Here is a 14,011-nt window from a genome sequence, read left to right on the forward strand (position 1 = left end):
ACTATATAGTATAAATAAACATAGGACGACACTAAAAATATACATAAATAGAGATATACGGTTTGAGTTTTGACCATTTAACACAGACTACAATAACTTCAATGCATTGACCAATCTTACAGATAAAAATGTTTAAGATCTCTCTGATTCCAACACCAAAACTTACAGGATAAACCTAATTGACCAAGTTCTTGACTTGATTATGTCTGATAATCAAACAGGGGTCAACAAAAATAAGAAAACAGAATTTATCTAATAGCTACCAAGATGATCAACACAGATTACTATCGTCTAAGAAGCTATGACCTTTATTTCATTGCTGACAGATAAAGATAAGAGAAAATTAATAAAACATCGAAAGTACCAATTTCAGAACGATTCATTGAGGCAATGCAGCTTCGACTTCATTCCACAACTCAACATTTCTAGTGAACTTCTCTTTAACTTGCCCAATGAGCTCCTTAGCTTCATCGACTTTAGAATCTTTAGCAAGTCCGTTAACAAGCGACTTCATGATACTGAAACTAGGAACCCAATTCTTCTCCATACTCTCTTTACAAAGACTCAAAGCCGTCTCAAAGTCACCTCCTTTGCACAAGTAATATATCAGAGTAAAGTAACACTCACTATCAGGCTTACATCCTCTGTTCACCATAACCTTAAACAACTTCTTGGCCTCTTCCAAATCATCTTCGTTACAAAACCCACGAATCAAATGGCTATAAGTAACCGTATTAGGCTTCATCCCTGCAGACAACATCCCATCAAGCAAAGCCTTTGCTTCTTTAGCTTTCTTCCTCTTACACAAACTCTGAATCCTAACGTTGTAAGTCGAAACACCAGTGTTAACACCACGATCTTTCATCATGGCCAACACTTTCCCAACTTCATCATTCTTATCCTCTGCATAAAACCCTGAAATCATCAAACCAAAGCTAGAACTGTTCGGCTTTATCCCTTTCCTCTCCATCTCGGCAACAATGGAGTAAGCAGAACTAGCTGAACCGGATTCACAGAACACTTTGATCATACGGTTATAAGTCTCAAGATCAGGCTCAATCCCATACATCTTAGGCATCTCAATATAAACACGTTTCGCTTCTTTGTAATCCTTAGCTACTAAACAAGCAAAGAGAAGAGCGTTCAAAGACTTAACCGTACGAGAGATTCCAAGTTTCTCAAGATCGCTAAAGACCCTTAAAGAGTGATCAAGCATGTTAGCTTGAGCATACAAAACAATGGCGTGAGCAGCGAAACGCTCCGATTTGAGATCGGGTCTGTTCTCGATGAACCCGTCGAGAAGATTCGAAACGGCGGTGAAGTGTTTCTTCTCGGCGAGATTCTCGACGGCGGCGGAGAAAGCGATACGATCAATGTGGCAATCTGGTGTCAAGGAAGCAGCACGGCAGATCTCGAGGATACGATCTGGATCTTTCTCGGATTTGAGAAGGGAGAGAGCTGCTTTGCTTTTTTCTCTGCTTGTGAGAGGAGTTTTCGAATCTGGTGAGAGGATTGATGAAGCGGAGGCCGAGGAGGAGAGTGATCGGATTTGAGGAGATGCGTTGAGGTGACGGAAGAGAGAAGTTGATGAACGGATTCGAGAGAGTAACGCCATTGTTGTTGTTGTTTTAGGGTTTTCAGATGTTGAAGAAGAAGAAGAGTGAGTGAAATGGAGAAGACGAAGACGGAGAGATTGAAGATTTAGGGTTTTTGGTATGTGTTAATCTAATCGTAGTCGTTGATTTTTTTTTTAGAAAAGTCGTCGTAATGGACGGTTGAGATGAGTTGGTGATGGAAATAAAAATTAAAAAATGTAGGATCCGACTAAACCGGGGGATTGAACCCGACGTGAATCGAACACGCAACCTTCTGATCTGGAGTCAGACGCGCTACCATTGCGCCACGGATCCGGTGAACAATACTCACTAAAACCTGTTTATATTCGCAATGAAAATCTCTATAAAAAGCAATCAAAGACATTCATCACCAAACAATTTTTTGCATAATCAAAGGTATATATCATCACCAAATTGGAAAAAAAAATTGCTTTATAAATGTTTCACAATTAAAGTTTATCAGATAACTTGCCATTTAATTTGCCTTTTGTTTTGGATGGGTGTTTGAATTTGGTGATTTCAGCTTACCTTGTATTGAGATCTTTGTTCACAAGTTCCAAGCTTTTGTTGCTAAGGGCTTAATCATGATTATTAGAATTAGTATCTATAGTTTTTTAGATGTTGTGTGGAAAGCACAAAGTTTGTTTAGACCTGAGTCTCGTCCTAGGCATTGGCTGCCAGGTTTTTGTCAAAAAAAAAAATTCTTGTGATGAAGTGGTTTGGAACTTTTGAATGATCAAGTGTCGTCGGTTTTGCAAAAAGATCTCCGGCCCGGCTAATATGTGCTAGATGCGGTCACTCAAAAAAGTTTCCGAAATCATGTTTTTATTTTATTTGTTTTTGTTTCTTTTGTTGAATTATATCTTCAATTTATCACTAATTGAACCTACATTTGGTGGATATGTTGACATCAATTTTTTTTGTTATTTTGTATTTCCTTCTTGTTTGAATATAATTCTTAGTTTTCATAAAAGTTTGAAGTTTAATTTTTAATCAAATTATCGGTTTGTAGATTGACTGGACCACTGTTGGTCCTAACTGCTGATAGTTACATATTAATTGTCGTCGAGACAAATAATGCTTGTGACTCTATATGTCCACGAGACATATTTGTCGACTCTATTTTGCTTGTAAAGAAAAATTAAGAACTCAATTCTCTTTGATATAAAATATATTCACTCTTACACTGAATTACACAACTTTGCTTTCTTATCTATATCCACCGTTCCAAACAAAAACCAACCCAAATTCTTTTCACTTTTGAAACTCCACACAATCACAACACTCGCAAAAACTCAATTTTCCAAATCATATATATAATGAACAAAGCGACATACATTTTTCGATTGAAAAACGAGAGTTTAACAATTGAGTCTGCATCTTTCATGTGTTCCTCTATCGCCAAATTTTGGGGGAGAACAAAAATTTTGATTTCATTTTGACCTCAAAACTCCCAAAACAAAATACAACAAATAAAATCATATTTTTAATTTATTGCTTCAAAAGCGGCTCACGGCTCTCTTCCCACTGGTCCAATCTGCTCGAAGCTTTCGCAACCTAAACATATAAAATTAATCAAATTATTAATACTAACTATTCAATGAATCCTTCCATTAATTTGTGCTTGACGCTTTTCATTATAAAACATAAAGTGTTTACCTCTTTGTCCCAGTCAGTTCGGAAAGTGACAATAACTAAGATTATCGTCTGCATTAATGTACCACCAATCATCCCTGTCCATATACCCTGCATCATATCATACATACATATTAAATATTACAAATCTTTATCATTAAATACAGCATGTAACCATTATTGTAAACCAAATTTAATACAGTATTTATTAATTCACCTTAGCTCCCATATCATAAGTGAATCCAAGAACGAAGCCTATTGGTATCCCCACAACGTAGTAACATCCAATGTTAACGTACGCCACAAATGCTTGCCATCCACATCCAACCGCAACACCTAATTATTTGTACAAAAAAACATTAAATTGAATTTTGATAATTAAGAGTACTACTCCAAATCTTTATTATGAATGAAGATTTGATGTGAAATGTGAGGTTTCTTTTTTTTACCTGACAAAACAGGCTGAATCCCGTTGAGGACAATTGTGATGGCTAGAAAGGGAGATAAATCCGCAACGGCCTCGGCCACCGCGGGACTATCAGTAAACGCATAGCTGATGACATTTCGCCACGATAAGACCACGATGGCTTCGAATATCGCTAGTAAGAAAGATACTCCCGTCGTCACGACTGTGGAAAACGCAGCTGCTCTCGGGTTTCCGGCTCCTAATTCATTGCTTACTCTCACACTATACATAAATTGAGGCAATTATAATTAGTAACGGATACAAAAACAAATAAAGTATCGTTTTATCTTGGAATTCTAAATAAAATTAATGTTGGTACCAACCTTGCAGCTGCATTGAATCCAACGGATACCATGAACGATATTGCAGAAATTGACATGCTGCAAAAACAGAACAAGTAAGAAAAATATAAGTGTTTGATCTTTGGTATCTGCAAATGTGTGCCGTTTTTGCTAATTGAAAACGACACAATGAAGACAAAACAAAACAAAACAAAACAAAAAAATTTAGTGATCTTCTACTGAATAAGAAAGAGACATGACGAGGTTGAGGAATAGGACTTAGGTAGGAGTCGTCATTTTCAACTCTTCAGAAAGAAAGAAATCATAAAGAACTTTAATTATTTAACCACTACAATTATTACAGTTTAATGTCAGACCATAACGCGACAAGTTATATATGTCCCATGTTCACAGTATATCAAACATGGAAATAAATAAATTAACAGCTAATTTTCATGGAAAATATTTTACTAGATTTTAGACATATTCATTCTCTCTTCTTCCAAACCGTGTTGTTAAGTATCAGAAGGTAACAATAAAAATGTTAAAACAAACAAAGAAAGAAATCAAATTATTTTAGTTAAAAATAGTCAATTAAAATACTAAATTTTAAACAGAGATACTTTAAATAATTAACCACTACAATAATTAATTTTTCACATTAATACGACAAATTATAGTATAGTATTATTTTTTGGTTAAAGCTACAACAAATTATTTGTCTTTATCGTTAATTATATGAAACTGGGAATAATTAATTATCCACTTTACGACTTTAACAGCAATAATTATTGCTAAATTTCGTGGACAATTTTACTAGATTCTCGACTTTATTCAAAAAATAATTTCCTCTTTTATTTTTATTTTTTTTGCTAAAGCAAGTTATATGCCTGCATGTTGTTAGGTCTGAAAAAGTAAGACATTTTTTTTTTAAGTGCAAACATTAGAATTTTAAAAAAAATTGAACTAAAGGTGGAAAGAAATCGCAAAATATCAACTTTAAAACTTTATTACAGCAAATATTAATGCTAAAAATTCGTGGACACTTTTAATAGATTCTAGACGTTACTCAAATTAATTTTCTACTTTTGGCAATTTATTTCCTACGTTGGTTACGTCTCAAAAAAGTGAGAAATATAATTGTTTTTAATAAAAGCATAAAGTTCTTGATAAAAAAACAAAAATCTAAATTAAAAAAAAAAAAGTTAGAAACATTTACCAGATAGCTAGAGAATCCAAAGCAAGCTCAGGGTCCTTGAGAAGTCCGGCGAGCAAAACAAGAATCTGTGAGTACCAAGATTCAAGACAAAGCATGACCGCAGAAGCTGCCGATAACCGGAAAAAATCCCAAAGACCTTCAAAAGCTTTCCAACTAAAACCTTCCCAAGTCCGACGACATCTCGGACTCATCTTAATATAAACAATCTGTGCCACCACAATGATCCACCACGACAAGCTATGAATCAAGGACAAAGCCAAGAGACCATAACCAAGACGGTACACAGCTATCCACGAGAGAACGAGATGGATCACGAGCGTTGCGGCTGAGATGTAAGCGCTCGGAGTGACGATACTCTGCGCTTGGAGAAACTTCTGGATCGGGAAGTTGACTGCGTAAGCAAAGATCACTGGGATCATACCGTAGACGAACACTGAAGCTAATGTTGCGACTTGTTCCGGCTCTCCAAGTGAAGTGAGGATTGGATTTGAGAAGAGGAAGAGAAGTGACATTGGTAGACATGTTATGATTAGAACCAGCGTTGATCTTTGAAGGTAAACTCCAAGCATTTCGTATCTATGTGCTCCATGTGCTTGACCACATAACGTCTCTACTGCACTTCCCATTCCAAGCTATCTCCCCAAAATAAAATAAAACAATTCAAGAAAAAAAAATAGATTAGATTTTATTTAAATTTCAAGAAATTTTCAATAGGCCTAGAAAAAAAAAAATGATTGTTAGAATTTAGTCAAATTTCAAGAAATTTTGAAGGCTTTTCAATAATATACAACTGTAATCATTTTTAATTTTTAGATTTATTATTATTTTTGCAGTATATATTTTTAGCTTAAAATTATAAATGTAGAGCAAAAAAAGAAAAAGGAGATAAAGAGATATATTACCAAAAGACCGTACGTAAACATATTGAATCCGCTGTTACCAAGCGAAGCGGCGGCGAGTTCGAAGCTACCAACGTGACCGGCAAAGATACGTGTGAGAATCGACATACCGTTGTTGATAACGTAAACAAAGATCGCCGGAGCAGCCAAATGAAAGAGAAACTTCATCTCGATCATCATCGCCAGATAAATCTTTCGAAAATACGGTAACTCTTGATCCGTCAACACTGTCTCGAGACGATAATCAATGAACGATTTAGACGATTCGATCAGTGGACGGTGGAGGTTTTCTAACGATTCTGAATTCATCTTTGCCTTCGAGAAAAAAAAAAGAAAAAAATATTATTATTGGGAGTATCGAAAATAAATCTGAAGAACGATCGATTATAGTGTTTCTCTCTCTCTTTAACTTTTTTTTTTTTTTTTTTTTGGGTTTCTGTGTGTTGTTTGTGTGAGAGTCTCTGCAACTATGGCAGAGTTATATAATGTGAGAGCTTTTGCCGTGTTGTGCTGACGGAAATAAATAATAATAATTATTATTATTTTTTTTTTACTACACCAATTATTATGTTAATATATATGGAAATGAAGTAACGAGGAAAGAGAGTTTTACCAGTTTTAACCCTGTTAGATTTTCTTTTGGAATTATTTGTTACAATCGTACTATGTTGTATTTGAACGAGGCCAAATTACGCTTGATATTGATGTCACGACCCAATAATCTAACTATTGGAGTGTTGTATAATTTACCATTAATTTTTTTTTTTTTTTTTTGGTTTGTCATTGCTAGTCGCATCGGTTACAGTTGTTATATTGTCACTTTGCCATAATTTTTTTTTTCGTAAAAGTATTTTATTGTATATAGAACCTTTTTATAAAAAAAAAAAAGAAAGAGATAAATTAAGAATAACAAAAAAAAAAATGTGTACTAAATTTTCTTTGTGTGAATATATAATTGAGAGATATATGAAGATTTTTGTTATATTTATTACTTGTATTTTGACATTTTTAATTAAATCTATAATTACTTTTTAGATCTGTTAATTAAATTACAAATCAAATGAAATCATTAGTTTAATATATAATTAGTAAACTTCCAAAATTAATCATATATTCATATTGACAATAACTTTCTTAAATCAAATAAAAAATAAATTAACAACTTTGTTGACAAAAAAAAAAAGAAGAAAAAATTAACTCCTCCTAATAATATCTTATTTAATGATTAATTCTATGATTCTAAATTAATCATATATTCATATTGACAATAACTTTCTTAAATCAAAGAAAGGATAAATTAACTCCTTCTATCAATATCTTATTTAATGATAAAAAAAACATATTCAAAATCACTGCTGTAAAAAAATCGTTATCTGTAATTAAATTAAGATTCTTTTTATTTTATTAATATTCTGTTACAAACTATATATATATAACTACTTTTATGTGACATTTTGACAATTTTTAAAAAGTTTAATGATAAATAAAACTGAGCACACAGAAGATTGGTCACAACTTCACAAGAATTGGGATTTTGGTAACTCACACCATTTGAATCTAGATTAACACTTCAACTACTCATTATTATTCAGTTGTATCAAACATAAGGTCCAAGGGAAACTCAATACAAAAAACTACTGATTATTATTCATAGTCGATTTAGTTCTGCATATTAAAAATATTAGAAAGTTATATAAATGACTAAATCTAAATAAAACTTGGTTAAATTTTAACAAATATGATTAAGGACTTCATATATTTAGTTATTTTGAGTATTTTTGTTATTTTGGTCTATAAATAACTAATATCTTCAAGTTTATAATTGTAATATAGGTAACTGGATTTGGATTCGATTTGGTTCTCCAGGTATAAGCCTCAAGTTCTAACCAACTATTTTGCTGGGATCTTAGTTTCGTTTAATCCTTCTTTATCGGATTGTTTTAATTTAGGTTTTCAGTTCATATTCTTTGGCCCAACCTAGTTGAAAAGTTTGGATCTAACAAGGATACTTCATGATGTCCTCGTTGTTTCATTCCCACACACTACCAAAAAAAAAAATGTTTTACATAATTAATTTTATATATTTGTATTATTGTTAAGTAATGTAAAAATAATTTGTATTACTTAATAAATGATTTACATTTTGTCAATGTATATATTTGTTTCGATTAAAATTAAAATGAATATCTGTTTCATTTACATCAATTACAAAAAAAAAAATATTGTAAATTTATGGTTTTGCCAATTACGTACGACTAAACTCCAATAAAATAAGTTAATTCATGTGTAAACCAGAGGGGGAAAAAATCCATATGTGTAACCTAATGATTAATACAAAGAACGAGAGTACATTGATAACTTTTTAATGACCTCATATGAACCTCTAACTACTCTGTATGTTAAATCGAATATGACAATGTCATACTTTAAGATAAGACTAATTTGGGAAAGTAATTGAAAAATCACATTGTCTTCATGTGCTTATAATTTACAAACAACCAAGTGGTTGGAACGAGAGCCGGCCAAAATCCAAGTAAAGATTGCTTGGGCTTGGAGCTTTATTTCATATATACTCCCTCTGTTTTTTTTTAATTATCATTTGAAAGAATTTTACGTAGATTAAGAAATTGTGTAAATTAATAAATTTAACCTCACAAATAATTTATTGTGTTAGTTTAATAAGATTATATTTAGAATTTCATTGTAAAAGTTACATTAAAAATAAGAATGGCAAGTAATATAAAACGAAAAAAATATCTCTAGCAAGTAATAAAAACGAGAGGGACTATTTATTTTTGAGGCCACTACATCATTAAAATTGTCCTTGTACTCTAGCTACATACAGGACCGGAGTTCTATATGTGGAAAGGTAGTGGGCACCTTTCATAAATAATTAATTGAAATAATTATCTAAAATATTCTAAACACTGAAAGATTAGATCGGGGTGTGAGTGAGTGGTGATCGTAATACTAGTAACACTTATAATATTGGTGCGTAATTGAAAGAAATGAGATTGGTACACGACAACTTAAATATATGTGTTGATAACAATTGTGTGGGGTTGAAATAATCATGTAAAATAAGGATTTTAGATATTGAATGGTAGATTTAGTTACGTAAATTTCATTGTATCATATTATGACATCTCCTAGCCTATTTGATTTTAGAGACAAAACTTTATTATAGAGTAATATTTGTTTTAATCCTACTCTATATTTTACTCTAAAAGACAAAATGATCGAATTATTCGATATTTAGAGTAACTCTATTCTTAACTCTACTTTTTCACACTATCTCTATATTAGAATAAAAAATAGAATGATACATTACACAAAAACCATGTTTTATTTTAGAGTAAAAAAATAAAAATATATATTGGGAATGGTCTTAACTATTAAGTGATGTGTTTTAGGCAAAAGAGTAATTTTTATATTTCATACCAAACTAATTAATTAATATTTATATGTTGTAGATTTTTTTTATTCTACAGTTTGGTTTATTATTGGTTGAACTTTTTATAGATAGATTGATAGTAAAATTTAAAATAATCTGTGTAATATTTTTTATTATCATTTTGATAAAGAAGAGTATTAAAGATGACACAAATTATGGTTGGAACAATTTGAATGGTCAGTGAGTGCAACTTTAATTTCTACTATTCATATTATGTATTTATGAAAAAGGAAAATTAGGTAATACAAAATATATACGAAAATGACATATAACATGGGGGATGTGTATGCTTATTTATTTTGGCCTCGTGATTTCTCGCGTTGATCTCTTAATGAAAACATACTATGAATATCCATTTTTTTTTGTTTTGGATAAAAGATCTATGAATATCCATTTCTTATTCTTCTATTTAAAAAATTATAATATAAATTTATAGAAAGGAAAAACATATCCACTTCTTTTTAAACAAGATTCAAATTAACATATTATTACAGTAAAGTATCATGAATAGTGCATGCATTTGAGAATCCGTAAAGACGTGGAAATAATAGACCGGTTGCGTTTATGCTAATTGCTACAATGCGACAATACATCATTGACTCATCCCACTCAATATTTATTATGACCATTAATTACATAAGATCTACTAGTACTAGTTTAATTAAGTGTTGAGTTCTCAACAATTAAAGTAGTACTGAATTAAAGTAAGCAAACCATCCAAGTCGCATCGTCGTAAACAGTGACAATTTTGGATTTTCTTTAGAATTCATATTATCAAGCAGCTGTGTTACTCCTTTTAAGCAGATTATCCGAAAAGCAAAATATAATTGTGTGAGTGAGTGAGACAGTGAGTAGTAAACAAGACACACGACACGAGGGACCATTTATAGAACGTTCAAACCATCCAACTGTATCTCTGACCTTATTATTATTATGGACCATGGTGCTTAGAAATTTAGGCTAGGAATTTATAAAGAGCTGCAAAAAATTATACTAGACAAAAAGAAAAGGTGATATCTCCAGCCAAACATTAATTTATTTTGCTTCCTTTTGTCTCAAAATATATCATAGTCTTTTTTACATAAAAATTTCACTAACAATGAAATATACTGCATGATACAAATACTTAAAAAAAAAAATAGTTTGTTAATTTTCCATTTTTTTGAAACTTATGGGGAACACACAAAGTGAGGATAACATCACTAAAATATATCTTTTGTCAATTTAATAAGTATTAAATTCTTATCATTAATATAAGACCATCTCTCCAATACATTCATTAATTTTTTACTAAGTAATTTCAAAATAGATCAATTTTTTACTCTAATATTTCGTTCTGTTTTTTTCTAAGGAGTATAGTGTATCGTTCCAATTTTATCGGAGTGTAACGGAAAAAAAAAAGAAGTGCAGTGTAAAATATAATAACTCTAATTATAAAGTAAATAATCTTATCATTCTTTATTTAGTAAAATTTATAGTATAATCAGAAAGTATTTTTTCTATGATAAAGTTTCTAAAAAACTAGACGGAAAATTATAATTTTAATTAGTGGTGTTGCAACTAAAAGTAAAAATACTTGTCCTCCATTATATTGCACTTCGATTAATAATGAAAGTTAAAACATTCGTATATCAGGTTTTAACTTTTAAGATAGTATAATATTCAACTTAGATAACACAAGAGAGAAAAAAAAAATCAACTTGCAATTTTTTTTTGTTTTTGTAGTACGAAATAAAAATATAGGATCCCCACATAAAAGATTCGAAAGTGATTACAATATTACAACAAATCACAAAATTCGTTTTGTATACTAACCCATCAATACTCAAGAACTGTTACTTGATATTTAAAAGTTGTTATTATTTATGGTCGATATTGATTCACACCTACACATGTAAAACTAATGAAATCACATTATTTGCACGAGAGACTCCAAGATAATTTTTGGAATACCACCACCACATATTGTAATTCGAGTCTAATCGATGACAAGGTTTTGGAATATACTATACAAGATTCTAGAAAACGTACCGTTAACTACTTTATTCGCATGGAACAATTAACAAAGATACTGAATCTGGTCACTTAGATAGAAATATTGAATACTCTTACTTTTATTCTTAGCCCTGGAATATATTATGATAATATGAGACTGAATGAATTGTTATTGATCGTGAAGGATACACTTTATACACAGACATATTCACATGAATGGTAAGAGAATATTTGAACAGTTAATGAGAATAAATCATAGGAGAGATTTGTATCAATCAAATCTTCCTTTACATATATGAACATTCCTAATATCCTCCCTCAAGATGGTGGACCTTTGGAGACACCAATCTTGTCGCGCAAAAGTAAGAACTGAGGACGACTGAGAGGTTTGGTGAGACAGTCAGCAAGTTGGTCTTTGGTTGAGACATGAGCAACACGTAGAGTTCCCTTTTGGACAAGGTCACGGATAAAATGATAAGCAATAGCCACATGTTTCATCCGTGAATGAAAAACAGGATTGGCACATAAATAAGTAGCACCAATATTGTCACAGTAAATAACCGGTGGTTGTGATTGACGAATACCCAGTTCATGAAGCAAAGAACAGACCCAAACAAATTCAGATGCGGTGTTTGCTACTGCTCGATATTCAGCTTCTGTAGAGGAGCGTACAATGCTTTTCTGTTTCTTAGATGACCAGGATATCGGGTGTGTACCTAGATAGAGAATATAACCATTTGTGGAAGCATAATTGTCAGCATCGCCAGCCCAGTCTGCATCGGAGAAGGCATGGAGGCGAAGAGGATTAGATTTGCGAAACATGATGCCGTATGTTGTTGTGCCGGTAAGATAACGTAGAACCCGTTTAGCTGCGTGCCAATGATCCATGGTAGGAGAGTGCATGAATTGAGAGAGTTTGTTGACAGCAAACGCAATGTCAGGACGGGTGAAAGACAAATATTGCAGACTTCCCACAAGAGTTCTGCAAGCTTTCGGGTCATTGTATAACTCGCCATTGATCGTGAGTTTTGGCGAAGAGGCCATTGGAGTAGCTACAGGCTTTGCATCTTGCATCTTCATGCGATGGAGCAGGTCAATGGTGTACTTGCGTTGATTGAGATGCAGCCCTTGTGATGTACGAATTGCTTCAAGGCCAAGAAAATACGAGAGATTGCCCATATCCTTGAGTGAGAAGCGATCAGCAAGTGTGCGTATGGTGTGTTCCACAGCTGCAGTGTTGTTGCCTGTAACAATAATATCATCGACATACACCAAGAGATAGAGAAAAAGATCACCTTGGTGTAAAACAAACAGAGCCGTGTCCGAGAGTGAGTTTGTGAAACCAACTGTGAGAAGATATTGCTTTACCTCCAAGTACCAAGCTCGCGGCGCCTGTTTAAGGCCATAGAGGGCTTTGCGGAGTCGGCAAACGTGGTTGGGACTGTCAGGATCAACAAAGCCTTCAGGCTGATGCATATAGACTTCTTCGTCTAGGTTGCCTTGTAAGAATGCATTGTTGACATCAATTTGTCGGATGCTCCAGTCACGGCTCACAGCTGTATCAAGGACAATGCGAATTGTCGTGGCTTTGATGACAGGGCTGAAGGTTTCAAAATAATCAATGCCCGGTTGTTGAGTGAAACCTTTAGCGACCAGTCGTGATTTATATTTGTCGAGGGAGCCATCAGGGAAATACTTGAGTCGAAAGATCCATTTGCAGTCGATAATGTTGGCATTCTTGGGAGGTGGTACGAGATCCCAAGTGTGGTTTCGCACCTGAGCATCAAAATCAGTCGACATCGATCCTCGCCACCACCGATTTTTAAGAGCCTGTGTGACAGTCCGAGGTTCAATGTTGTCGGTGGAGACAATAGCAGTGAGACCAAACCGCCGATTTGGTTTGACGATGTTGTTCTTGGCACTCGTTTTCATCGGATGGAGATTCTCGAGTGGAGGTGGAATTACAGGAGCGACGAGGGACGAGGTAGAGGAAGAAGTCGAGTTGTCGATGGAGGAGCTTGTTGGGCTTGACTGGGCCTCAGAAGAATTAATTGGTGTTGTTGGGCCTGACGTAGTTGGGCTGTGCTCTTGTGGTGGGGAAATATCAAGTCGTGGAGACGGAGAGCGAGGCGATGATGGATCCGACGAGGGTGAATGAGAGGAAGGAGTACCGTTGTCGGGAACTGACGATGTCGCAGGAGATAGCGACGGCGGAGGTGACAAACCCAGAGGTGATGCATCAGGAGAGGAATCGGAGTTCGAAGATACCTGTGGGGTTCCCAACAGAGCAGAAGGAGCCGGTACAAGTGGCGACGTCGTTGTCGGAATTAGGATAGCGGAAGTGGGAGAGATGGGTGTAGGGGTGGATAGTACTTCAGAGGTAGAAGAGGGAGTGAGCATATGAGCATAGGGAAACCGTGTTTCGTCAAAGTGTACGTGACGAGAG

The 14,011-nt window shown here is 33.6% G+C and overlaps 2 protein-coding genes and 1 non-coding gene across 4 annotated transcripts; all 3 read right to left on the minus strand.

Moving 5' to 3' along the window:
• Positions 1 to 85: 85 nt before the first annotated feature.
• Positions 86 to 1,895, minus strand: LOC104714518 (small ribosomal subunit protein mS86 (rPPR1)). The gene has a single exon (XM_010431911.3). It carries the CDS (start codon positions 1,613 to 1,615, stop codon positions 380 to 382), a length of 1,236 nt encoding a protein of 411 aa, XP_010430213.1. The 5' UTR covers positions 1,616 to 1,895; the 3' UTR covers positions 86 to 379.
• TRNAW-CCA (transfer RNA tryptophan (anticodon CCA)) lies at positions 1,839 to 1,910 on the minus strand. Its single transcript has one exon. It is a non-coding gene; the product is annotated as a tRNA-Trp (tRNA).
• A 998-nt stretch (positions 1,911 to 2,908) lies between these two features.
• On the minus strand, positions 2,909 to 6,673 carry LOC104714519 (protein DETOXIFICATION 37). 2 transcript variants are annotated; one of them, XM_010431913.2, is made up of 7 exons: positions 6,120 to 6,673; positions 5,218 to 5,849; positions 4,041 to 4,097; positions 3,701 to 3,939; positions 3,469 to 3,587; positions 3,276 to 3,362; positions 2,909 to 3,173 (listed from the first exon to the last, which is right to left on the minus strand). In XM_010431913.2, exons 1-7 carry the CDS (start codon positions 6,423 to 6,425, stop codon positions 3,108 to 3,110), a joined length of 1,506 nt encoding a protein of 501 aa, XP_010430215.1. In that variant the 5' UTR covers positions 6,426 to 6,673; the 3' UTR covers positions 2,909 to 3,107. The 2 variants fall into 2 exon arrangements, with proteins under 2 accessions (XP_010430215.1, XP_087320944.1); XM_087464818.1 differs by having other exon boundaries at positions 5,218 to 5,853; positions 6,120 to 6,610.
• Positions 6,674 to 14,011: the final 7,338 nt, after the last annotated feature.

This window comes from Camelina sativa, chromosome 9, assembly GCF_030686135.1.
Source record: "Camelina sativa cultivar CO46 ecotype springtype chromosome 9, ASM3068613v1".
Lineage (NCBI taxonomy): Eukaryota > Viridiplantae > Streptophyta > Magnoliopsida > Brassicales > Brassicaceae > Camelina > Camelina sativa.